Source organism: Carex rostrata, chromosome 19 (genome assembly GCF_964058835.1).
Source record: "Carex rostrata chromosome 19, lpCarRost1.2, whole genome shotgun sequence".
NCBI classification, from domain to species: domain Eukaryota; kingdom Viridiplantae; phylum Streptophyta; class Magnoliopsida; order Poales; family Cyperaceae; genus Carex; species Carex rostrata.
Window position 1 is genome coordinate 1,350,099 of NC_135936.1, and position 24,411 is coordinate 1,374,509.

General features: G+C 35.7%; 2 protein-coding genes and 1 long non-coding RNA gene across 5 annotated transcripts; 1 reads left to right on the top strand and 2 right to left on the bottom strand.

Moving 5' to 3' along the window:
• The first annotated feature begins 501 nt into the window (after positions 1 to 501).
• Positions 502 to 9,839, top strand: LOC144571278 (ABC transporter G family member 39). Its single transcript, XM_078320511.1, has 24 exons — positions 502 to 1,022; positions 1,130 to 1,250; positions 1,371 to 1,459; positions 1,555 to 1,639; positions 1,935 to 2,094; positions 2,331 to 2,407; positions 2,537 to 2,587; positions 2,675 to 2,765; positions 3,319 to 3,620; positions 3,719 to 4,000; positions 4,225 to 4,541; positions 4,672 to 4,832; positions 5,062 to 5,168; positions 5,481 to 5,646; positions 5,724 to 5,834; positions 5,964 to 6,076; positions 6,427 to 6,759; positions 6,887 to 7,177; positions 7,492 to 7,575; positions 7,663 to 7,796; positions 7,901 to 8,128; positions 8,549 to 8,720; positions 8,832 to 9,086; positions 9,336 to 9,839. Exons 1-24 carry the CDS (start codon positions 676 to 678, stop codon positions 9,591 to 9,593), a joined length of 4,335 nt encoding a protein of 1,444 aa, XP_078176637.1. The 5' UTR covers positions 502 to 675; the 3' UTR covers positions 9,594 to 9,839.
• Positions 9,840 to 10,411: 572 nt separating this feature from the next.
• Positions 10,412 to 16,436, bottom strand: DBP1 (DNA-binding protein phosphatase 1). Of its 3 annotated transcripts, none has more exons than XM_078320745.1 (5): positions 16,039 to 16,436; positions 13,765 to 13,980; positions 12,805 to 13,016; positions 11,388 to 11,771; positions 10,412 to 10,890 (listed from the first exon to the last, which is right to left on the bottom strand). In XM_078320745.1, exons 1-5 carry the CDS (start codon positions 16,123 to 16,125, stop codon positions 10,713 to 10,715), a joined length of 1,077 nt encoding a protein of 358 aa, XP_078176871.1. In that variant the 5' UTR covers positions 16,126 to 16,436; the 3' UTR covers positions 10,412 to 10,712. The 3 variants fall into 3 exon arrangements, with proteins under 3 accessions (XP_078176871.1, XP_078176873.1, XP_078176874.1); XM_078320747.1 differs by having other exon boundaries at positions 13,765 to 13,977; positions 16,039 to 16,434; XM_078320748.1 differs by lacking the exon at positions 16,039 to 16,436 and having other exon boundaries at positions 13,716 to 13,849.
• A 6,366-nt stretch (positions 16,437 to 22,802) lies between these two features.
• On the bottom strand, positions 22,803 to 24,411 carry LOC144571361 (uncharacterized). The gene is made up of 2 exons (XR_013517493.1): positions 24,364 to 24,411; positions 22,803 to 22,979 (listed from the first exon to the last, which is right to left on the bottom strand). It is a non-coding gene; the product is annotated as an uncharacterized LOC144571361 (long non-coding RNA).

The window sequence follows — 24,411 nt, forward strand, 5'->3', positions numbered from 1 at the left end:
CTAATAATTACGATCATGTATTTTTTTTAGTTCTGCATAATGTAGGGATCGTTTTGGTAATTTTATACTCAAACACATAAATCATCATATCTTCAAACTTCTTAAAATTAAGTCTTCTTTTTTTAATGCATTTTATTTATTTTTTCTGCATCTAAATCCATTTTAAATAACGTATTATAAAATTATAACCGAATTTTAAGAGCCCCAGTTACTATACATGTATACGGTTTCTAAATTAATATTGTAGGACTTGGAAGGCTACAGCTATAAATACTGCTTATTAAGGGGGTCTCAGTGTTAATTACGCACAAGCCATCAAAAAAGCACTTATCCGCTAGCCAACCCAATTAATTAATCATCAAGTCTCAACGGTCAAAGTTTTTGATGCAATATTCTTTTCAGGATAAGAAAAGAGGCAGCACCCCTCTCTTGACTTCAGACTGTGTCAAACCTTTACTGGAAGAAAGTATATAACCCCTATCTCCACCCCCCCCTAATCAAAACCAAACAGGGCTGAACCCAAGTGTACGGCACAACAGAGAGCTAAAAGATTCAAATCCGACCCTTCAACCATTGCACTGCTTTGAAATTACATTCTGAGACTTCAACAATTGTCCTGCTTTGAAATTACATTCTGAGACTACAACAATTGCACTGCTTTGAAACTACAAAAAGATGATGGAGATCGGCAGGGTAGGCAGCCTCGCCGGCAGCATGCGAGACAGTGTATCACGAAGCATGTCATCGTGGCGTGGCGGGTCAAGTGGGAGTAACATATTTGGTCGGTCGGTCAGAGAGGAGGATGATGAGGAGGCACTGAAATGGGCCGCTATAGAGAAGCTCCCGACATATGATAGGATGAGGAAAGGTATGCTTCTGACTGATGACAACGGAGTGCCCCATGAGGTCGACATAGATGGACTCAGCATGCAAGAGAGGAAAACCCTTTTAGAAAGGCTGATAAGGACAGCAGAGGAGGATAACGAGAGGTTCCTTTTGAAGCTGCGGAACCGTATGGAACGGTTAGTTTTTACTCGAATTGTCGATCATTTGGTGCAGTCTTGAAATACCATTTATGAAATTTTAACTGCGAGATTTTGACAGTTTGTTCCTCTATTTCTTTTTGCAGTGTTGGGATTGATAACCCAACAATTGAGGTGCGTTTTGAGAATCTAAACATAGATGCTGAGGCTTATGTCGGCAATCGTGGAATTCCAACCTTCACAAATTTCTTCACCAACACTGTGATGGTAAATTTCCAATAGTACCTTGATAAGAAGTTAACTAAAAATTTTTGAACAATGCAAATTTCAAGTACAAAATACAGCTTCTGAATTTCAATTTATGACATTATTCCTGTTTATGAACAGGATGTGTTGAGCTACCTCCGTATAGTTCCGAGCGGTAAGAAGCCGATCTCGATTCTCAATGACATAAGTGGAGTTATTAAACCTTGCAGGTTAAGTAAAAAACAAATCTTTTTCTACTTATACTTCGTTCTGTCCAATTTGTATATTTTTGAATTTTTTATTGATGAATTTTGAATAATTGCAGGATGACTCTGCTTTTAGGACCCCCTGCATCGGGGAAAACTACCTTACTGCTAGCTCTGGCTGGAAAGCTTGATTCAGAACTTAAGGTACAATTATAAATGTAGTCAACCTCATGCATGTCCCTTTCTACTTCACAAATCAATTTTAGATGTTACCGTATGAACCGTAAAATCCCAAAATTTGTTTATGTACACAAAAAAAGATCACATTTGTTCCAAGAAAACAGAGGAATCTCCGCTGCATCATTTCAAAAGAAGAAAATTTTGAACATATAATTCCTTTTCAACCTTTGTTTGAAATGATTCTGAAACTTTTTTAAAACTCAATACATAATCAAACACATTATTGTTTCTAATTTTCTGTTGAAAACAACGCACACAGGTGTCGGGAAGAGTTACATACAATGGCCACGACATGGATGAGTTTGTACCGCAGAGAACCTCAGCTTATATCGGCCAGAATGATCTTCATATTGGAGAAATGACAGTTAGAGAAACCTTGACTTTTTCAGCACGGTGCCAAGGAGTTGGGACCCGTTATGGTATTGTTTCAATATATAAAATAAAACTTCGAAATTGCTTATGAACAGATTAATTTAGTTCCCATTTTCCAACAAACATGTATGCCAACATGGACAAACACTGTACAGAGGAATGGTTAACCTTTTATTTCTTTTTTATATTTTTTCAGTCAATTTTGATGTTTAGTTGAGTAGTTAAGAAATTGCAATCCTCAATATCTGATGATGTAATATGATTCGTTATATGACATATTCAGATATGTTGACTGAGCTTTCAAGAAGAGAAAAGGAAGCAAAGATTATACCAGATCCGGATATTGATGTGTACATGAAGGTATAAAATCATTTCTTTCTTTTATAAAAAAAAAAAAAAAAGAGTTGTCAATTTTCATGTCCTTGAATGGCGAGATGTATCACCGGTAACCTCAGAATCTGATGTCATGTGTACTTTTGATGCAAACAGGCGATATCTGTGGAAGGCCAGGAAATTGTTATCACCGATTACATCCTTAAGGTGAGCATTTGACTCAATGCATATTATGAGTAAAACTTTACGAGTATTAAGTTGGAAGCATAATTTAACTCAATAATAATTTGGTAGATTTTGGGTCTGGATATCTGTGCCGATACAATGGTAGGCGACTCGATGATTCGGGGCATTTCCGGCGGACAGAAGAAACGTGTCACAACAGGTACATGATTATGCAGAAGATAAATTTCAAGTTTAGTTCAACAAACTTGCGGAGAACAGGGAACAAAGGTGTTGGGCTTTTCTAACTTAGAGCCCAGCCCAAAGAGGATCAGGTACTCTGGGCCTCTTTTAGTTTTCAGATCCAAATTCAAATATTGAGTTGCGGATCCGGACCCGGGGGGAGGTTTTGGTTTCCTCTCTTACGCCTTGTACCAAATCCATCGGTATGGTCATGCTAGCATGAGTTTGTCATTCTGTGGGGAAGAGATGGGACATTTAGTACTCGTCCTCTATGGTGGCACTGGTATAGTAGAGAAGATTTGAACAGCTATGGAGGGTTTTTGGGCCAGAATGCCTTCACCGACTAAAACATGCTTTCTTAAAAAATATCCCAGTGGGATCTGTTTCTGTGTATACGAGGTGTTCGACACAATGTCCAAGTGATAGTTCTGTTGGCTCACTGAGACAACAACACGAGATATGTTAAAAACTTGAGATCAACATTCAGGATTACATAAATGAGTTAAAATTAATACTATGTAATGCATCTGCAGGTGAAATGCTTGTGGGGCCAGCTAAGGCACTTTTCATGGACGAAATATCAACTGGGCTTGACAGCTCCACCACGTACCAGATTGTGAACTCTCTGAGGCAATCGGTACACATTCTCGGGGGTACAGCAGTCATTGCACTGCTTCAACCAGCACCAGAGACATATGACCTCTTTGATGACATTTTGCTTTTGTCTGAGGGGAAAATTGTGTATCAAGGCCCACGTGAGCATGTTCTAGAGTTCTTTGAGTCGATGGGGTTTAAATGTCCTGAAAGAAAAGGTGTTGCTGATTTTTTGCAAGAAGTAAGTTTCATTTCTTTTTTTTAAGAACTTTTCATCATGAGATAATTATGTACAGTCTTTTGTCTCACACTGACAATATACTTTGTGTGTATTAACAGGTTACATCAAGGAAAGACCAACATCAGTATTGGGCCCACAGGGACGTACCATACCGGTATATTTCTGTGAATGAATTTTCTGAAGCCTACAAATCATTCCACATTGGCCGTAAATTGGGACAGGAGATGAGTGCACCATTTGATAGGAGCAGGAACCATCCTGCAGCTCTCACCACATCAAAGTATGGTATTAGCATGATGGAGCTATTGAAAGTTAACATCGATAGAGAATGGCTCCTAATGAAGAGAAACTCTTTTGTCTATATCTTCAAAGTAGTCCAAGTGAGTACACCCCGAAAGTTTCTGTTTTTTTTTATTATTTTATTTTTTTGGGTTCAGTTGCACTTTACCACATATACAACAACTTCCCATTTTTTAGTTATCTACAAGTAACCTTGGCAATTATACTGCAAATGTTGTGAACTATTGTCCGGTCAAATTAGTACAAATGGATAATTAGTTTTATTTTTAAATAACTAAAGCTTTTTTTTCTTTGCATCATATAGCTTATAATTCTCGGTTCAATTGCCATGACCGTGTTCCTGCGCACAAAAATGCCCCGAAACACAGTAGAGGATGGCGTGATCTTCTTGGGTGCCATGTTCCTTGGACTTGTTACACATTTATTCAATGGATTCGCGGAACTCGCCATGAGCATTGCAAAGCTGCCCATTTTTTACAAGCAAAGAGACCTCCTCTTCTATCCCTCATGGATATATGCGCTTCCAACATGGATCCTTAAGATACCTATTTCGTTCCTTGAATGTGCAGTTTGGATCGGTTTAACATATTATGTGATTGGGTTTGATCCAGATATTGAAAGGTTAGACATGCACTTAAATATTTAGCAATCTGTATGTAATATACAGTGTGGTAGCTGACAATACTTCATTTACATATATATAGATGATTCAGACAACCAAATTTAGAAGAATATTTTCCTTCTGTTGCAGATTTTTCAGGCATTATTTATTACTTGTGTTGATAAGTCAGATGGCATCTGGTCTCTTTCGACTTCTTGCTGCTGTAGGTAGAGAGATGGTTGTGGCTGATACCTTTGGTTCTTTTGCACAATTAATTCTCCTAATCCTCGGTGGTTTCTTGATATCACGAGGTATGAAATTAATTTTATATGAACTAATTATGACTTGTTTTGTGAAAGAATTTTGGTAATCTTACTGTACTTTTCCTGGAATCAACCCATTTATGGTAATGGCTTTGTTTTTACTTCTTCTTTTTTTTTCCCCAATTTTTATGCTTGGGTCTGGTCATGCAATGGGCTTTCAACCTATAATTATCTGGTGTGATTGATATTGACTTTAGTTGCTGTTTTTTACTTCCAGAAAATATAAAAAAATGGTGGATTTGGGGATACTGGTCATCTCCATTGATGTACGCACAAAATGCTATTGCTGTCAACGAGTTCCTTGGGCATAGCTGGAACAAGATGGTATTTTCTCAATTAAGACATCTAATTTTCATTGAGACATGTAATTTTACGAGAAGGATGTAAAAAACCTCAATTTTAGCTGTGGTTTCTATAATAAACTTCTACTTCAGTATTGCTAGGCACTCTGATCCCTGAGATTTTTGATAAGTTTGGCTTCTCTTTTCTGGAAATTACTACTTTTCCAGCACATGTGAAACTGAACCTTATTGATACAGCATTAAATTATCATAATTCCGGCTCTTGATTGATTGCAAAGCAACCTGATTGAGCTACTAAAATAATCTAAAAATTTAATGATTTTGCTTCTTGCAGGTTAATTTAACAGAAGGTGTCGGTGTTGAGAGACTTGGTACACAAGTTTTACAAGTGCGTGGAATCTTTGTGGATGCCAACTGGTACTGGATTGGAGTTGGTGCATTGCTTGGATACATTTTCCTGTTCAACATTCTCTTTGTCTTCTTCCTTGACTGGCTTGGCCGTAAGTTTCTATACAATTTAAAAATGTGATTTTTATTATTTATTTGGATTTTAAATAACCATTGTTTACCAATTCAGCACTTAACAAAGGCCATACTGTAATATCCGAGGAGGCACTCAAGGAGAAGCAAGCAAACCGTACTGGTCAAGTTGTTGAGCTTCGCCAACTCCTAGATGAATCTTCAAAAGGTTAATTTAAACATTGTAAATTGAGGCTAACAAGGGTTAAACTGGGGATGGCTAATCTGAATTGCAAGATTGAAGGAATTTTGAATTGTATTATCATCTTGTGCTGACGTATGCACAAAAAATATGCAGGGAGAAATGATGAAGTTATTGAATTACAAAACAAGAAAAAGGGGATGGTACTGCCTTTTGCACCTTTATCGATCACCTTCGATGACATCAGATACTCTGTAGATATGCCTCAGGTACTGCAAAAATTATAATATTGAAATCAATATCAATTTTGTCAACTAATGGCATTTCGCCAGGTAACCTTCAAAAATTGTTGTCAGCTAATATATTAAGACTAAATCATCATATGTTCCTATGTTGTTAAGTTGAAGCAAATGTTAATTTTTATTCTTAAAGTTCCAAAATTAAATAAAAAAACCTTAATTGCTTAAACAAATTCGTTCATAGTTGTTAGTATGGAGTAGTAACTGTAATTTTATTGCTGAAATGGAGAAGGCTCGAAGTCCCGTATTCATCTTTCCACTTCTGTGGAGTAATAACTGTTGAAATGCAACAAGTCATGATACTTTTTATCTTCGTACAGGAAATGAAAGACAAAGGCATAACTGATGACCGACTACTGCTTCTAAAAGGTGTAAGTGGTGCGTTTAGACCTGGTGTTCTTACCGCATTGATGGGTGTAAGTGGAGCAGGAAAGACTACATTAATGGATGTGCTAGCTGGGAGGAAAACTGGAGGATACATAGAGGGAGATATTTGCATTTCAGGTTACCCGAAAAAGCAAGAGACATTTGCACGCATTTCTGGTTACTGCGAGCAGAATGATATCCACTCACCGCATGTCACAGTCTATGAGTCACTCCTGTACTCCGCTTGGCTTCGGCTGCCCCATGAAGTAGACTCTGAAGCAAGAAAGGTTTGTAAATTTGTCACCTAGATTTGTACTGGGAGAAAAATCCTGGTCTGCAGTTATTTATATCTTCAACACAGATTTACATTAATGATTTTTATCGCTAATACGAACATAACTACTCTTGATGTAGATGTTCATTGAGGAGGTAATGGAGTTGGTGGAGCTTACATCTCTAAGGGGAGCGCTTGTTGGTTTACCGGGTGTAAACGGGCTATCTACTGAGCAGAGGAAGAGGTTGACGATAGCTGTTGAGTTGGTCGCTAACCCATCTATCATATTCATGGACGAGCCAACATCTGGCCTGGATGCAAGAGCTGCAGCTATAGTAATGAGGACAGTGCGAAATACAGTTGATACGGGACGGACAGTTGTTTGTACCATTCATCAGCCTAGTATTGACATATTTGAAGCATTCGATGAGGTCGGTCAACTAATTTAATTTGGGAATCATATTTATATATATGTATATGGGGTTTGCTTGCAGCTAGAGGACAACTGAAGAGTGAGTTGAGTCTTACTAATGGTAAACATAGACCCCATTATGCAACTGAGGTCATAGTTTGTTAGTATAGAGCTTCTATTGCTGATTGGAAGACCAGAACCATATCCATATGAAACATTAGAATCTAGTACTTTCAGTCACAATTGGTTCCAATAATCAAACAAATATTGTTAATTTTTGGGTAAATTTTTTTTTGTATGGTGATTGATCTCTTTATTGTTGCTTCTCTGTAGCTTTTTCTCATGAAAAGAGGTGGTGAGGAAATTTATGTCGGTCCATTGGGGCGTAACTCATGCGATCTCATTAATTACTTTGAGGTGAGTCTCAGTAATATAAATATTTCCTATTTCCATAATTAAATTGGATAAAATATTATATTAACCATTCCTTTTCCTTCTTTGTAGAGTGTTGATGGAGTTAAGAAGATAAAAGCTGGTTATAACCCGGCAACATGGATGTTAGAGGTGAGCACTTTGGCCCAAGAAGACATTCTAGGAATCAACTTTGCAGAAATTTACAAGAACTCAGATCTCTATCGGTAAGCAATTTGCAATATATGCATGATAAACAAACATCTAAGACATACTCACAGGGCATCAGTAAAAGATGATTTTTAACATTGCTCAATTAACATTTTTCCAGGAGAAACAAAGCTTTGATAAGTGATTTGAGCACGCCTCCAGCAGGATCAAAAGACCTATTCTTCCCAACTACATATTCTCAATCATTCCTTACACAATGCATGGCTTGCCTGTGGAAGCAGCACAAATCGTACTGGCGCAACCCATCATACACTGCCACTCGGATTTTCTTCACGACTGTCATTGCATTTATTTTTGGTACCATCTTTTGGAGACTCGGCAAGAAAGTGTAAGTAACTAATGATTGACTAGTTGGGTATTCTATGCCAATTAAACTAAATAGGCAAAAATCTATGTTGACTTGGGCTTCTATAATTGAAATGAAGTCAACCCTCAAATGTGCAACTAAGGCCGATATCAACCTGCCTTGCATCAACTAACTAAACCCTCATTGTACTTAAATGCATAACTAAGTTTGACCGGATTTGGCCTTAGTGTCCTCCAATCATACAATAGTATCCAGAATAAGAGAATTGAGAAAGAAGACCAGTAAAGTTTTGGTCAAATGATTACAACTACCAAAAGATTCATGAAGATTCATGAGAATCAAGAATCTTATTATTTTTGAAGTAGAGATTAAGAATTTTATTATTTCTATTATAGAATTTCACAAGTCTAATATATATACATTATTTGTTGTTTCCAATAGTACTACACAACAAGATTTGCTCAACTCACTGGGGTGTATGTATGCCTCTGTGCTTTTCATTGGTATACAAAATGGGCAAACAGTACAGCCTATTGTAGACGTAGAGCGTACTGTATTCTACAGAGAGAAAGCTGCTGGGATGTACTCGGCTCTACCTTATGCGTTTGCACAGGTAAAGCAAAATATCCACTAGAGCAATATATTAGCCAATTTTTATTCAAAAAATATATATATCAGCAAATTTGAGAGGCTAATTTTTTTTCTTTTGCCTAATTTGTTATAGGTTTTGATCGAAATACCACACATATTCCTTCAAACTATTATATATGGCCTCATTGTGTATAGTCTAATTGACTTTGACTGGACGGTTGCGAAGTTCTTGTGGTATCTTTTCTTCATGTACTTCACATTCATGTACTTCACATTTTACGGGATGATGGCTGTTGCAATGACACCGAATAGTGATATTGCTGCAATCGTCTCTACGGCTTTCTACGCTATATGGAATATCTTTGCAGGCTTTTTGGTTCCACGGCCGGTAATTAATTAACTCTAGCAAAATAGCCTCTTTAAGAAATCAAATAACATAGAACCGGAAAGAAAAAAAAATAACTCACTGTTTAAGGAAAAACAACTAGTACTAACCTCAATTGAGTCCGAAGTATTCTTTGTGCTGTCATTTTTTGGAATTAGCAACTAGCTCGACCTATATGTATCAAATATATTAAATTCTATATCCACGCATGAAGCATACCTACTTTTTTTTAATTCATATCTATTTTTGCAGAGGATCCCAGTATGGTGGAGATGGTACACTTGGGCCTGCCCAGTCGCATGGACACTCTACGGGCTTGTGGCTTCGCAATATGGAGACATTCCTACTATGATGGTTGAAGGTGAACGGGTGCAAGACTTTGTCAGGCGGTTCTACGGGTTTAGGCATGATTTCTTGGGTTATGTGGCTGCGGCTGTGGTTGGTTTCGCATTATTATTTGCTTTTGTGTTTGCCTTTGCGATCAAGAACCTTAATTTCCAGAGAAGATAAGGGGTCAGTGGAAGCACCCTCCTTGATTGTCATGGTTTGGTTTGCTTTGTTAGTTATGATGAGATGTGTAGATATATGTTCGTATTTGTTCTTTAAAATCTGTTTTTATTGTGATAGGCGCATTTATTTGATTTTATCATGTAATTATTTAAAAGATTTTCCATAACAGAGCTCAAAGAATGAATTCGAGATATGTATGGCGATGTACTTTTTGCATTCATATTGGCTAACCGTGTTGCGTTAAAAGTATATTGCAAATTGCAACCAATGCCATTAGAAAATAAAGTTTCCATTATTAGAACTAACATCTAATATGTTGTATAATTTATTAATTTGCAAAAAAAAAAAAAAAAAAAGACACGAAGCAGTTTAGAATAGGTATGGATATATGCATATTTACCATGCTTATGTTAGTTCATTTGAATTAAAGAGGGCTTGTCACTGGAAGGCATAATCATCCACGCTATGTTTGCTTCATCACGGAAACGTCAATTTGTAAATGAAGATACTAATCCAATGTGCACTATGCATTATAATTCAAGAAAACTTGTGTGGATAATAATTCATTTAATTAGAGAAAACTTGTGTGGATAATAATTCGACAATTAGCTAATTTTAGATAATAATTCAAGAAAAGACACGCTTAAAACAAAACATGCACATAATTCGTGTATCTTATTATCATGGGTAAAATGAGCTTTTTGCAATCACCGAGTATTACATAGCACAAAAATCATTTTTTTCAATTCGCATGTAACAGCCTTTTCAAAGATCATCAGGAAGCAGCAATACTACTCTAATTGGGCAAAAATGTATATTATAACTAAAAAGACCTAGATTGACCATAATCAATTGTTACACAAATTCTTTTCAACAATTTCTCAACTCCCAAGCAAAGAAAAAATCACCATACAATTAGAAGCAATTAGCCGCCGGATATATTACAACTCCGAACCACTCAACAGGAAAGGTATTAACTAAAACAAACTAACTAATCTTTCAGCAAACAATTTATGCCTAAAATTAAAATGCTACAAACAATAAGCCAAGAAAGAGGTAGCAGCAGAGACAGGATGAGAAGCAACAAAAGGATCTCATCCTCTCTTACCTCTTCAAATATCAATTCGACAAGCTATCCAAGAAGCCCTGGAGCTCCTTAAGACCCTCAGCTGAGATGCTCCTGTGCACTCTGGGCCGGGGGGATGTCAGAACAGGTGGTGGCTTCTGATTGAAACACACCACCACCACGGACAGGTTGTCACCGCTCTTCCTCTTCAGCGCTTCATCCACCAATTCTCTGCCAATGTAAAAAGAGTTAAAACATACCAAAATCATTGATGAACAGCATCAAATAGTACTGGTCAAATTAACTATGAAATCACAAGTAGCCAGGTGTTTCACAATATCAAAATTCAAGGATTTTGTAGAACTTGCACGAACCACTGCTGCTATTATGTGATGAATTGATGGTACTTGACGTAAAACATATACTAGATTTAGTTGTCTGTTGTCTAATTTCTATTCCGGCTCGATAGAATATTTGACAAGCCAACGATTTTTTTTCCGTGTTTCATCATATGGTTAACGAACATGTTAACGGCTCAACTACGACAAAATGGATCAAATTTTGCAGCTTTTTTTTTTTTTGCAGGACCTCGACGTGACAGCATGAAAGATGTTCCTTTTCTTACTAGTTTTACAGAATTGCACATGCGAGGTTTAGTTTAAGCTTAGCTATCATAAATCTAAGTTTGATTTGAAATCTCGTGCCACAACAAATCTATAAACTCGTACCTACAACAGATGGCAGGGTTGTTGTGCACCTGGAGATTCCTGCGTGCAAAATCAACCGCGTTTTGGCTTCGAAAAACATCCCACAAACCATCGCATCCCATGATCAAGAACTCATCCTCCTCTGTCAGTCTAGTAACAATAACCTCAGGCTCTGCACTAAGGGGCCCGCATGGGCCCTTCAGGCCCTCCATGTGCCAGTCACCAAGGGCACGTGCCACGCTGAGCTGGCCATTAAGGTAGCCATCATAAACATAACCACCTAAAGCCTCAATCCGCAGGCGCTCACTGCTGCAGGAAGGCTTGTGGTCCCGCGACATCTCAATGGCCTTTCCACGCCTACAAAGCACAGCCCGGCAGTCTCCAGCATTTGCAACAATCAATGACCTGACAAGAAAGAGCAAAGATACAGTGAGATTAGTGGTTACTAGGTACATTAATTGCTCTGGTGTTTGTGTCTAAGGGAGGGAGGGAGATAGATCATGGATTCTCCTATAACATAAGCCTACCTTATTGCAATTGGTATTTTGTACATACTGATATGGACCCTGCTCACACAAACAGAACAATTAGGCAAACCTTATCCATTTAGTTAATTTGACTTAGACTTGGTGCTCACCCACGATTGAGAGAAACCAATGGAGCGACCAAAAATGACCATCACTGTGGTGCGTTAAAATTAACTCAACTTAAAACTGAAATTGGTCCCCGTCCTGATCAAAATCTAAAAAACCAGATTTCAAATGAAAAGAGAAAGCTGCCACAACTAGAAACCAATCTTGCCAGGAGACAAACTCTTGAGTCAGCCGACCTAAATGGACCAAACCAAATCACTCAACCCGACCGAATCTGACCCAAAACCAATGAGACCAATCTGACCCAAACCAAAATGAGGTTGCCAACTTGATAATCTAATCAGCCAGTACATTCTATTACAGGATCTGACCAAATCAATACTGACATCCAGCACCTATTCATGCACCCTTTGATTGCATTAAATGGCTGATGCCACCAAACAGGGATCAACAAAGCACAAATAAATTGGAATCCGTATCACCCAGGTACCTGAGGTGTAAGTGATACATCCGGACCATTCTTTAACTTGGCACAAATCTCAAAGCAGCCCCCCTATAGTTTCAATAAGCACCGGATTGAGTTTGGCCCGGCTGGGATTAATCTGGGTCGTCCTTTTTTAAATTGCACCTCAGGTACCTGGGGGTGACAAGGACTCAATAAATTGGCCATAGAGGCAGCAGTGGAAGCAGGTTGGCCCCCACAAAATTACATATAAGCACATTGAGATATCATGCACCAAATTACCCATCCCATTAGAAGTACCAACAAAAATCACAGAAAAAAATAAAAATAAAAATAAAAAATAAAAAAAAGAAAGAGGAAGAGGGTTGAAAGACGACATTACCTTCCGACAACAAGGGCAGCAAGCACAGTAGTGCCAGATTCCATTGAGCAGTTGTCAGAGCATGCCTCTGCAAAGGCAGAGTCTGTCTGGAGGAAAGCTGAAGAGATCACCTTCTCTATGTCCATTGGAAAATCCACATCTTGCAATATGTATTTCAGCAAATTGCTGCAAGCAAAATCGGCTGCATGCTTTCCTCCATGTCCATCAAACACCTACACATTGCATTGAATTTAAGTATACAGGCAAAGCATTTTGCAAACTGAACTACCAGCTTTCACAAAAAAGGTAGCAGCTTCAACCTGGGGTGTATTTGGTGGTTGGGTAATTCTTCCAAAATAAAAGCAGACCAATACTACAAACAAAATAAAAGTCGTCCTTTACTATATGCTTCCTTTTTGGCATTTTCTTGTATCATTTCTTACACCACCTCAAAACCATCAGTTTTTAAAGGTATTGGAAACAATACTTGCAAAAATCAGACATATTAGAGGACATAGACTCGAAGAAAGATCTAAGTTAACTAAATTAATCATAACTTGGAAGAGTGCAGTTAGCTTGATACAGAACTAGTTAACCAAAAATAATTAGTTTCTGACAAAATCTTCAACCCATAGCAAGACAAGTAAAGCTCTAACCTACTTTTGCCTCCATTGACCCAGAATTGCATTATTCAAGCCTAAATTGCACCAAGTATGAGTAGTCAAGTCTAAATTGAACCCAGAAATGTATTAACTTAAACCAACTTTACACCAAGGTATATTCAACAGGCGCGTCTAAATTGAACCCAGAATTGTATTAACTTAAACCAACTTTACACCAAGGTATATTCAACAGTACAAGTGCCGCATAATCCAAAGAAACTACAAAATGGAATCAACAGAAAGTTCAAGCATGCACAGGTCAGCACCTACTGGGTTGTGGTATGGAAACTCAGTATAGTAATCCTCAAACAGCACATACCCCATAGAAAGCACTAGGCTCCTCATCGAAATTCTTAACCCCATAATGTTTTGTAAAATCATCGCAACAGAAGTAAACATCCTCCATGCTATGCCTTGATCCTATATCAGCACAAGCACCCGATCTCACAACTGGCACATAGCCGTTTCCACAACTTTCTGTGGTGCTCTTCTCAGGCTCAGGAGGAGCCACATTGCTTTCTCTTGACCGAACCTGCTAACAAAACACAATCAATCTATTATCATGCAGATCAGAGTTTGACCCCAAAAAATGTCTCCTATTTGAGCAACCAGCATACCCAGAACTAAAATAATTGCAAAAACATACTTGCAGAATTATACTTGTAGTCAAAAATAATTATAAAAATAAGCTTCCCTTCCAAAATAATTACAAAATTATGCATCAGCACCATGAATTTTTGCGCTACCCTGCACTCTATGCATGCTATACCCCTAAGAGCAACAGTCAAGCCCAATATAGCGTGTAGCTCCCTAGCCCATAAAAGAAAGAGCTTTTCAAAAAAAAAAAATCCTATGTCTGGAAATAACCTTTCCTTTGGTGAAAAATGATCCTGCTGCTATTGAGACAGTAGTAAAGGAACAATAATTGAGAATGTTTTAGTACTCATAAATCTCTAATATGTTACAAATCCAAAAAATTGGAACGGAACAAATAAGAGTGAACTCATATAAAAATGCCATTTCATTTGATGAAAAACAAGCCCTGCTACTATTTGACATGGTAGTAAAAGAACAAGTATGGTCTCTAAAATATTTTAGGATAGTCAAGGATCTCTAATATGTTTCAAACCACAGGACTAAAATGAAACAAGAAATATACTCTACTGTATAACCACATTGCAGAATGGACAGACAATGATACTGCACTGCACATCCAGGGGCGGATGCAGAAATTTTTCGTTGGGGGTTCAATGTTAGCAGGCTTTCAAAATGAAGCAGAAACTATAATATAAGGGTCGACAGTGGATGCAATTAGTAAATAATATGGGGGTCAATCATGGTTGAAACTATAATATTTTCCCAAAAAATTATAAGATAACACATAGAAGCACAATATTTGAGATATAAATGGGAGTCAATTGACCCCCATTCCTCTCAACTAGATCCGCCTCTGTGCACATCATTTAGAAATAAGGCACCAAAAGGCAAAAGCTATAAAATTTTGGTTCCATCTCACCAAAAAAGACAACCAACATGTTTTACAAAGTACATCATGGTACAAGAACAAAGCACATGCAATTAGTGGACCAAGAACCCAACTCTCTGCATCTAAGATTTTGGTTACATCCCACAAAAAAAAGACGACCAGCATGTTTAACAAAGTACATGTTGTATAAGAACTAAGCACATGCAATAAATGCATCAACAACCCAACTTTCTACATCATTCTTTTATTCATTTTTCATAAAAACACATCAACTCACCACTTAATAATCAGTAAGATTAAAAAGTCAAATAATTAGGTTAATGGAACAGTAAAAGAGCACCAACGTTTGGTTTGTGCTCTTATATGGAAGTAGAGAGCCTAACTAGTCTCATACCAATATAAACAGTAATCTCTCTTATCTGTATTCCTCACCAACCAAAAGTACAATCAATAAAAACCAAAATGCGCAAGAAAAAAAAAACAGCTGATACCAGAATTGGGACGGTAAGGTACAAGAAAGGCTCTTACTGGTACCTTTAACATAACAGCACGGACCTCCCTTTCTAGGCACGTGATTAGATTTTATTCTAGAGCAATTCTCAGTTGACATAAAGTTCAGTAATGGTACAATTTCACCTAAAGCTGGATTTATTTCTCTTTAGAGTACATAATATCAGCAAAAGGACAACAAACATTAAAAATTAAATTCAACAATCAATTAAGAACTGACAGTCACAAGACTAAGAAAGGCTGAAATTTAAGAATCTCCATCATTTGCAACGACCGATGTCAACACTTGGAAAAATATTTCAATAGTCACAACTTTCCACAGTTTAATAATTAACATGAACAAAAGATCAAACAGGAAAGGGAAAAGAGATGATCTTACCTAAATCGATCTATCATTTACAGAATAGTACTCTACTAAGTTCGTAAATGTCACTATTATAAAGAAGGAAAGTAATTTTAAAAGCTAAATTATTTGAAAACTCAATCTTTCCAACAAAATCATCAAAATAAACAATCAAAACTTAACCATGGCTAACAAAGCCTACCTACCAAAAAATTTCAAATAAATAAACGAAAGAGTCATAAAAGAATACTCACAAAAGAACTATGGCGAGCAAGCACTGGTTTGCTGAGAGGAGGCCTCCCATCGCGGCTAGGCCCCCCATTTCGCCTTTCTCCTTCCATTTTCTCTTTCTGTCTCTGTGTGTGTGTGTGTCTCTCTCTCTCTTTTTCTCGCTGCTGTCAAAAACCGCCAATCAGAGAACCCCACAGACCGACACAACGCATTTTCAGTAAAACCCAGAAAAATTGGTATGAGGAAGAAAAGACAGAGTTGGGCTCTTCTAAGTTATAACCCTTTATCCAAGAGAGAAAGGGGATTGTTTTAAGGACACGTCTCTGTTTTATCCGTGCAAGAAAAGGCCACTGGATCTCTTCTCTGCTCTCTCTCTCTCTCTTAAGTTTTCTCTCTCCTAGGGTTTGTTCCGTGTTTGTAAGAAGTTACCTGCGTGCCAGAAAAGTGAACAGTAACTGCGACGAAAAAAACGGACGCATTCTTCAATTCGGTTAATCGTATAATATAATTATTCGTAAATCACGGATTACGGACAGATTTGAAGGATTAGGTTATGATTTGGTCGGTACGCTAACTGCCACTGATTGGAACTGACTAACCAGGAAGTCTATTTTGTTTATGTTGGGAAAAACAGTGGTAGGTACAGTTACCTTGTACCTAATAGTAAATTTTAATCAGGTGCATGAGTGCATCGTCTGCCAACTTTCGTATATTAAATTTAACCAGAGTAAAAGGCCACATTTTAGAACTAACTTTACACGAATCTCAAAGTCCAAATAGTACTGCTCCTGCGCTAGTCCGAAAGCGTTGAAACTTGAAAGTAAATCTCTAAAGTGTTTTATCCAAAGTAATTTTGTATCTATCTTAGAAAATAGAAAATAAATTTAAAAAATGTAAATTTTTATCTATAGGTACATTTTTATATGAAATTACATTGAACATTTCATATTGGTTATTTGAATTTTGTAATAGATATGTTAATCCATATTATAAACCAATATGTGTTATACATAATACTGTAGCCTCACTCGTGATTCTATATATAGAGAGAGTAAGGCTATGCTACTTCGTGAATTAATGTGGGTGTTTTAATTCGTTGTTTTTATTAAAATTATGCACCATTAAAAAATAGCGATTTTCAAACCATCTTAATAAATAGTAAAAAAGTTCCAAAAAATATAAAATTTGGTCTCTAAGCACATTTTAATATAGATTAAACATCTAACTGTTTGAATCGACTATTTGGACTTCGAAACTAGAGATATGAGTGCGAATTAAAATACCCCCATTAATTCACGAAGTAGCGTAGCATTACTCTCTCTCTCTCTCTCTCTCTCTATATATATATATATATATATATAGAGAGAGAGAGAGAGAGTATGGCTAAATTGCTACCGGTAGCACTTCGACCTAAGTGTTTACGGGGTCAAATTTTAGTATTTGATGTTCAAACAACAAATCCAAACCGTTAGATTTTCAATCTATATTAAAATGTGCTTGGAGACCAAATTTTACATTTTTTGAAATTTTTTTACTATTTATTAAGCTGGTTTGAAAACCGTTGTTTTTCAATGCTGCAGAAATTTAATCAAAACAACGGTTTTCAAACCATCTTAATAAATAGTAATAAAATTCCAAAAAATATAAAACTTGGTCTCCAAGCACATTTTAATATAGATTGAACATCTAACGGTTTGAATTTGTTGTTTGAACATCAAATACTAAAATTTGACCCCGTAAGCACTTAGGTCGAAGTGCTACCGGTAGCAATTTAGCCATACTGTATCTATATATATGGGTAAGGCTAAGGTGCTATAGGTTGCATAGAGGGTTACGGTGCTACGGCTCAATATTCGAGTTTTTAAAATCCAAATGGTTGATCCAAACCGTTCATCTTGTTCTCCATATTAATATGTGTTTGGAGACCAAATTTTACATTTTTTGGAAATTTTTTACTATTTTTTTAGATAGGTAGAAAATCAAATATCTGAATGGTGCAGAATTTTTTAGATCAATTGATTTTCTACCTATCTAAAAAATAGTAAAAAAATTCCAAAAAATGCAAAATTTGGTCTCCAAACACATATTAATATGGAGAACAAGATGAACGGTTCGGATCAACCGTTTGAATTTTAAAAACTCGAATATTGAGCCATAGCACCGTAGCCCTCTATGCAACCCATAGCACCTTAGCCTTACTCTATATATATATAGAGAGAGAGAGAGTGACTAATATGCATTCGGTAGCATATGAGCCGATATGTAGACAGTCCAAATTTGAAATTTTAAAATCCAAAAAGTCAATCTGAACCGTTCATCTTTGTTCTCCATATTAATATGTGCTTGGAGACCAAATTTTACATTTTTCTGAATTTTTTTAATTAAGCCACTTTGAAAATTGTTGATCCAACAGTGGCTTAACAAAACAATAAAATCAGCAGCCACCATTGGATCAGCAATTTTTAAAGTGGCTTAATAAATAGCAAAAAAATTCAGAAAAATGTAAAATTTGGTCTCCAAGCACATATTAATATGGAGAACAAGATGATATTTTTGTAGGCGTAATATGCAGATAATATAGATTATACTTATAATTTTGAACGTTAATTTTAAATTTAATTTTTAAAAATTGTTAAGATTATTAAAATAAAAGCTTAATTCCAGAATAAAACCCTTGGTTGACAAACCAAGAATATGTTTAGTTAACTAGAAGGGGACCAAAAGATTTAATTTCCTCAACAGAGAATTAATTAGGGAAAAATTTCATGTACCCTCCTTATTTAATTATGTCATAACGAAGCAGGAAACTGTCACTTCTGTATTAAGTCACAACCACTGTTTCTAATTTAATGTAATCGTATTCATTGCAAGGATCATATTACAACTCAATCATGTAACTTTTCTTATCCTAGACATTCATTACATACATTGTCTACGGCCAGTGCATGCTCCCATATCCATAGTAGCAATTTAAAAGTACAGAAACAACAGGCACCATTAGTTTGGCATGTAGAGTTGACATTCCAACTTCCAGTGACCACCGAATAAGGACCCACCAAATTTATTTATTTTTTCAAAAAAATAAAGTACGATATTTCAAAATTAAATATTATGGACTGCGAAAGAATTAGTATCATACATAATTATTTAGAGTGGAAAAAAATCATAAGAAGGGCCGGGAAACTTGTGCTTCTCTACCCTCTACTCCTGTTTGCATGGGGAGAATAAAAATATTAAGATACGCGAAATTGAATAAATAAGTATTATACTATTATGTAATTTTATTTTATAAGAGTTGCTAACAGTATAATTTTTGTAAAAAAATTAAAAATTGAAAAAACAATGAATGGCAAAACTAAATAAATAGCAAAAAAAACTTCAGAAAAAATGTAAAATTTGATCTCCAAGCACATATTAATATGGAGAACAAGATGAACGGTTCGGATCGACCGTTTGAATTTTGAAATGTCAAATTTGGACCGTTTGAATTTTGAAATGTCAAATTTGGTCTCCAAGCACATATACATTTGAATGCACATTAGTCACTCTATATATATAGAGAGAGAGTAAGGCTACCATACATTGCAATGCATAGGCATTTTTGTGCATTGGACTATAAATCACCAGATTCAAAGTCCAAATGACCGATCCAAACTGTTCATCTTGTTCTCCATATTAATATGTGCTTGGAGACCAAATTTTACATTTTTTGGATTTTTTTTTTTTACTATTTATTAAGCCACTTTGAAAATCTTTGATCCAATGGTAACAGTAAAATCAAAAGGCACCGTTAGATCAGCGATTTTCAAAGTGGCTTAATAAATAGTAAAAAAATTCCAAAAAATGTAAAATTTGGTCTCCAAACACATATTAATATGGAGAACAAGATTAACGGTTTGGATCGGTCATTTGAACTTTGAATATGGTGATTTATGTCGAATGCACAAAAATGCCTATGCATTACAATGTATGGTAGCCTTGCTCTATATATATATATAGGAATATGCTAGCATGCTACGCGTAGCAAAGAGGCCCTCCGTGCAACGGCTCAATATTTGACTTTTTAAAATCCTAATGGTCGATCCGAACCGTTCATCTTGTTCTCCATATTAATATGTGTTTGGAGACCAAATTTTACATTTTTTTGAAAATTTTTTACTATTTTTTTAGATTTATTGAAAATCGTTGTTTTCAGCAAATCTGGACCATAAAAAAACAACGATTTTCAATAAATCTAAAAAAATAGTAAAAAAATCCAAAAAAATATAAAATTTGGTCTCCAAATACATATTAATATGGAGAACAAGATGAATGGTTCGGATCGACCGTTAGGATTTTGAAAAGTCGAATATTGAGCCGTTGCACGGAGGGCCTCTATGCTACACGTAGCACCGTGATAGGTTCCTATATATATATATATATTTGTTATTCACCCGCTAGTTTTAACGGGTATGAGTAGGGTAGGATAAGACATATTCTTAATGAGTTTGGATAGGATATGGGCAAGGTCAATTCTTAGTAAGTATGGGTGAAAATGATTCCACCCTACCTATATCGTATCCATTGACACTCCTATTGGCAACCGATGTCATCTCTCTTGCTATAATTTGCTTATAAAAAAAAATAGAGAGAAATAGAGGTGAAAACGGAGCGGATAATGCTGATACCATATCCGCATCCGTCGGATAATGAACGGATACGAATACGGATAACAAAATTCAAAACCAAATCCGCCTTAAACGGATACGGATACGGAACGGATAATCCACGGATACGGATTCGAATACGGATATAAAACGAATAATGGTCAGATAATTAAGATATATGAACTTCTAAGATACAAATATTAATTAAAACATTAAATATTAATATTAATGAACTTGTAAGAGATGGGAGATAATCTATTCATATAATATATATATATATATATATATATATATATATATATCAAATAAGTGTATGGTAACAAAAGATGTTGTGGTGTAGTGGTTTGAAGCTTAGTCTAAAGGCATTGAGATGGGAGGACATGGGTTCAAATCTCACCTATAGCAAATATTTATTCCTCTTTTATATGGGTCCGGCCAAACTATCTGAATCCGGATAATTCGGATATCCGCTCCGTTTAGGACTCCGCATCCGAATCCGTATCCTAATCCGGATCTTTTATGGATTTCTGAAAATTATCCGAATCCGGATCTTTTATCAAATTTTTCTATTATATCCGGATACGGAGCGGATATCCGCCAGATAATCCGGCTCCGTTTTCACCCCTAGAGAGAAATCATCTAGTTTTCATCTCTAGTCTAACAAAAATCTTCCAACTCACTTTCTTTTTTTGAACTTTCATAATTTTTTCTTTTTACCAAGTTTAACTTCCATTTTTATATTTTGAGCTCACACTTGGTATGCTAGATATAAAAATTTGATATGTTATCAACACTTGCACACATAGATATCAACAGTAACATTATAAATAGAAAAAAAAAATTCTCACCCCTCACTCATCTTTTACACATTTTTAGATGAGATTTTTTTCCTATCCTTTCAATCTCACCTATATTTCCAACGAATTGTGAGGAATTTTGAGATTCTAAAGATACGAACATCTTGTACTCGATTTTTTTTTCAATGATATTCATATTGAAGTACTTTCGGATTCTATTTGCTCCGCTGTTTTTTTTCTTCTTCTTGATATGTAATGTATAAATACTTAATGAGCGATACTTAATATATTAGATATAAATGCTTGGTATGATATGTACAAATATTTGATATGTTATATATAAATACTTATATTTCTTTGAGCATGATAAAAACTTTTAAATCAATTATTTTTAAATTAGAACTCAACTAACACCAATTGTACAATCTTAATAAAGAGCTAATATGTCAGTCTTTAAAAAAACTTAATACGTTATATATCAATACTTCATACTTATATACATCCTTATATACATTGATATCAAAACTTGCATGTATGATTTGTCAATTTACATAGGTTCTAAATTTCAAGCCTTTACATTGGAGAAAAGGTAATGTTCCCCGGGCTACAGTCTCCCGAAAATTCCCGCGTATAAAAACCTTCCCTTTTTAGCTTAGTTCCGATGCGCTTTCAACTACCATATTTACAAGTACAATATGTATGTTCACAGGATAATATGTGTATGTTCACAGGATTCTATGTGTATGTTCACAGAAGGTGGTTCCCAACAGCTGTCACGCGTTTTCAACAGCTGTCACGCGTTTTCCATCTGGGACGACGCGGTTTCATCTGCAGAACACCCATTGAACTTGTTTATAGGATTGTTTTCATAGTATTATAGGATCTAATGAACTTGTTTATAGGATTAGTGTAAAATGTTCAGAGATTTTCAAAGGACTGTGGACCGGAGACTGGTAGCTGCTTCCTTATCAAATTAAAGTGTTGTTGGCCAGTGCCACCGTGGAGTCCTGAATGCCGAAATAGTTGACTTTTATTAGACACTTTTTAGCCATAGTTGCGAATACGATAGTACAGATAATTGGAATTGGAATTTTAGATCAGACATCGGACGGATGTCGGTCCGATACCCGTTGAAAATCCCGCTCCCTTGTTAGAGGCACAAAACATGCAGTGCACAATTTTTTTTTCCCTCAATTGACCAGCCCATTAGCCCAAATTAGGCCCAACGATGGGCCTATATAATTTATCGGCCTTTATTATGAACACAGAACACATCATCTCGAATCATCATGGTATATAAATATGTGCGCGCGGGCTGTAATGGAGATTCCAATAAAACAGTAGTGAAATCAAAGGTATCAGTTAACATTCAACAAATTTAGGGAATAGCATGTAAACAACTAAACATGAAATATATAATTCTTCACTGGAAATGCAGCTTAGTCGCCACAGTAGCAGATGCACTCCAAGCAATTCTGAAATATCTCATAGCAGCAGAAGCAGCAGCAGATTAAAAACAGGCTATACCACAAAAACAATGAAGTCTGAGAATATGTACTTTATAAACTGTATGCCAAGTAGATGCTAAATTTGTAAGAATCTTGGTGGACTTCATATATAGTATAAAGTTTCAAAAAAAATCCAAAAATTGCAATGTTTATGCGCATGAAAACTTCCCATCAAGAATCTCATTAATCATCATGTCATGTAATTAATCTAGTGATATTGCTAAGTCATTACCATATTATTTTCTATGAATCGTACTTCGATACACCGGTGGTATAAGCATGCAATCGCATTCCTGTGAAATGACAACATATTTGGGTTCTTTGACATAAAAAATTTAATCAATCGGGAAACATGTTATAGATATATTCCGCTTGTTCGACAATCCTCTTTAAGGGATGGAGGATTAAAAATGTGATTCTTGCTCAGGATTATGTGTTTGAATTTTGAAAAGATATGAAAATTTAAAACAAAAACTTAATTATATGAATAAAATATATTTGTTGTATGTAAAGACTATCTTACTCTTACATTATTCTTGTATGATTTTTCTATTTTTAAACCTCTGACAATCTCAAATTATAATTTTCACCAATGAGAAATGTATTACAATTACTCTTTAATTTATCCATCAAAAAAATTATGACATCATGAGAAAACAACACAGGGGCTAGTACTAGCAGTATCACTGAACAATTGTGTAAACCACACCTTTTTACTACTAGAACAACCAAACAAAAGCCAAAACAACCACTTTTGCTAGTACTGAATGGTATTAGATGTTGTTACGATCGAATAGCGCAATCGAGTTAAACTCAAACTCCACAAGGGGAAAAATCTAAATACAGGTAAGAGAAAGAAGCAAGGTAAAGAGAGCTCACAAATAACAAAGCAATCAATACAACAACGTAAAGGATCAACAACATCTATTAAGTCTCTATGAGCCAATAATAACTGAACACAAAACCTCAAAATCAACAAAGAAGGAAAAATAAAATAAGTTACATCAGATTTCCAACAGAACCAGCAACATAGAGAGGGAAATCATAAAAAGATATAGGCTGGAAGTCTGGAACTTTACAAGAACCATCACATTCATCTCAATCAAATAATTTCCTTTCTAAAAAAAAATCAATAAAAGAATTTCGAGAACAAAAATGGGAACTATCAAAATGGATCATCGAATTTTGTCATTCGTAAATCGTTAATTTAGATCAAAGAGAAAGAGGAGATTTTTTTTTTTTTTTTTTTGTAAACCTAGAGAATCGTTCAACAAGAGAAAGAAAATAGAAAATGAAAAGAAGATTTGAGGAACAATACGATTGGAGGGTAAACAACTAACATGTCTATTGATCAGTTTAGCATTGTTAAGTAGAGCAGTTAGAGAGGAGATAGAGACCATGCATATAGGCATCCTTCCTCCACATGGCGCTTCTTAACATCCTTC

Bases quoted from the DNA above. Each gene is read 5' to 3' on its own strand.
- DBP1 (XM_078320745.1), bottom strand. From the start codon at position 16,125: ATGGAAGGAGAAAGGCGAAATGGGGGGCCTAGCCGCGATGGGAGGCCT. The intron at 11,772-12,804 runs GTAATGTCGTCT...CTTTCTTGTCAG, and splicing joins GCTGCCCTTGTTGTCGGAAG to GTCATTGATTGTTGCAAATG. The intron at 10,891-11,387 runs GTACGAGTTTAT...TTACATTGGCAG, and splicing joins AACCCTGCCATCTGTTGTAG to AGAATTGGTGGATGAAGCGC.
- LOC144571278 (XM_078320511.1), top strand. From the start codon at position 676: ATGATGGAGATCGGCAGGGTAGGCAGCCTCGCCGGCAGCATGCGAGAC. The intron at 1,023-1,129 runs GTTAGTTTTTAC...TTCTTTTTGCAG, and splicing joins CTGCGGAACCGTATGGAACG to TGTTGGGATTGATAACCCAA. The intron at 1,640-1,934 runs GTACAATTATAA...CAACGCACACAG, and splicing joins AGCTTGATTCAGAACTTAAG to GTGTCGGGAAGAGTTACATA.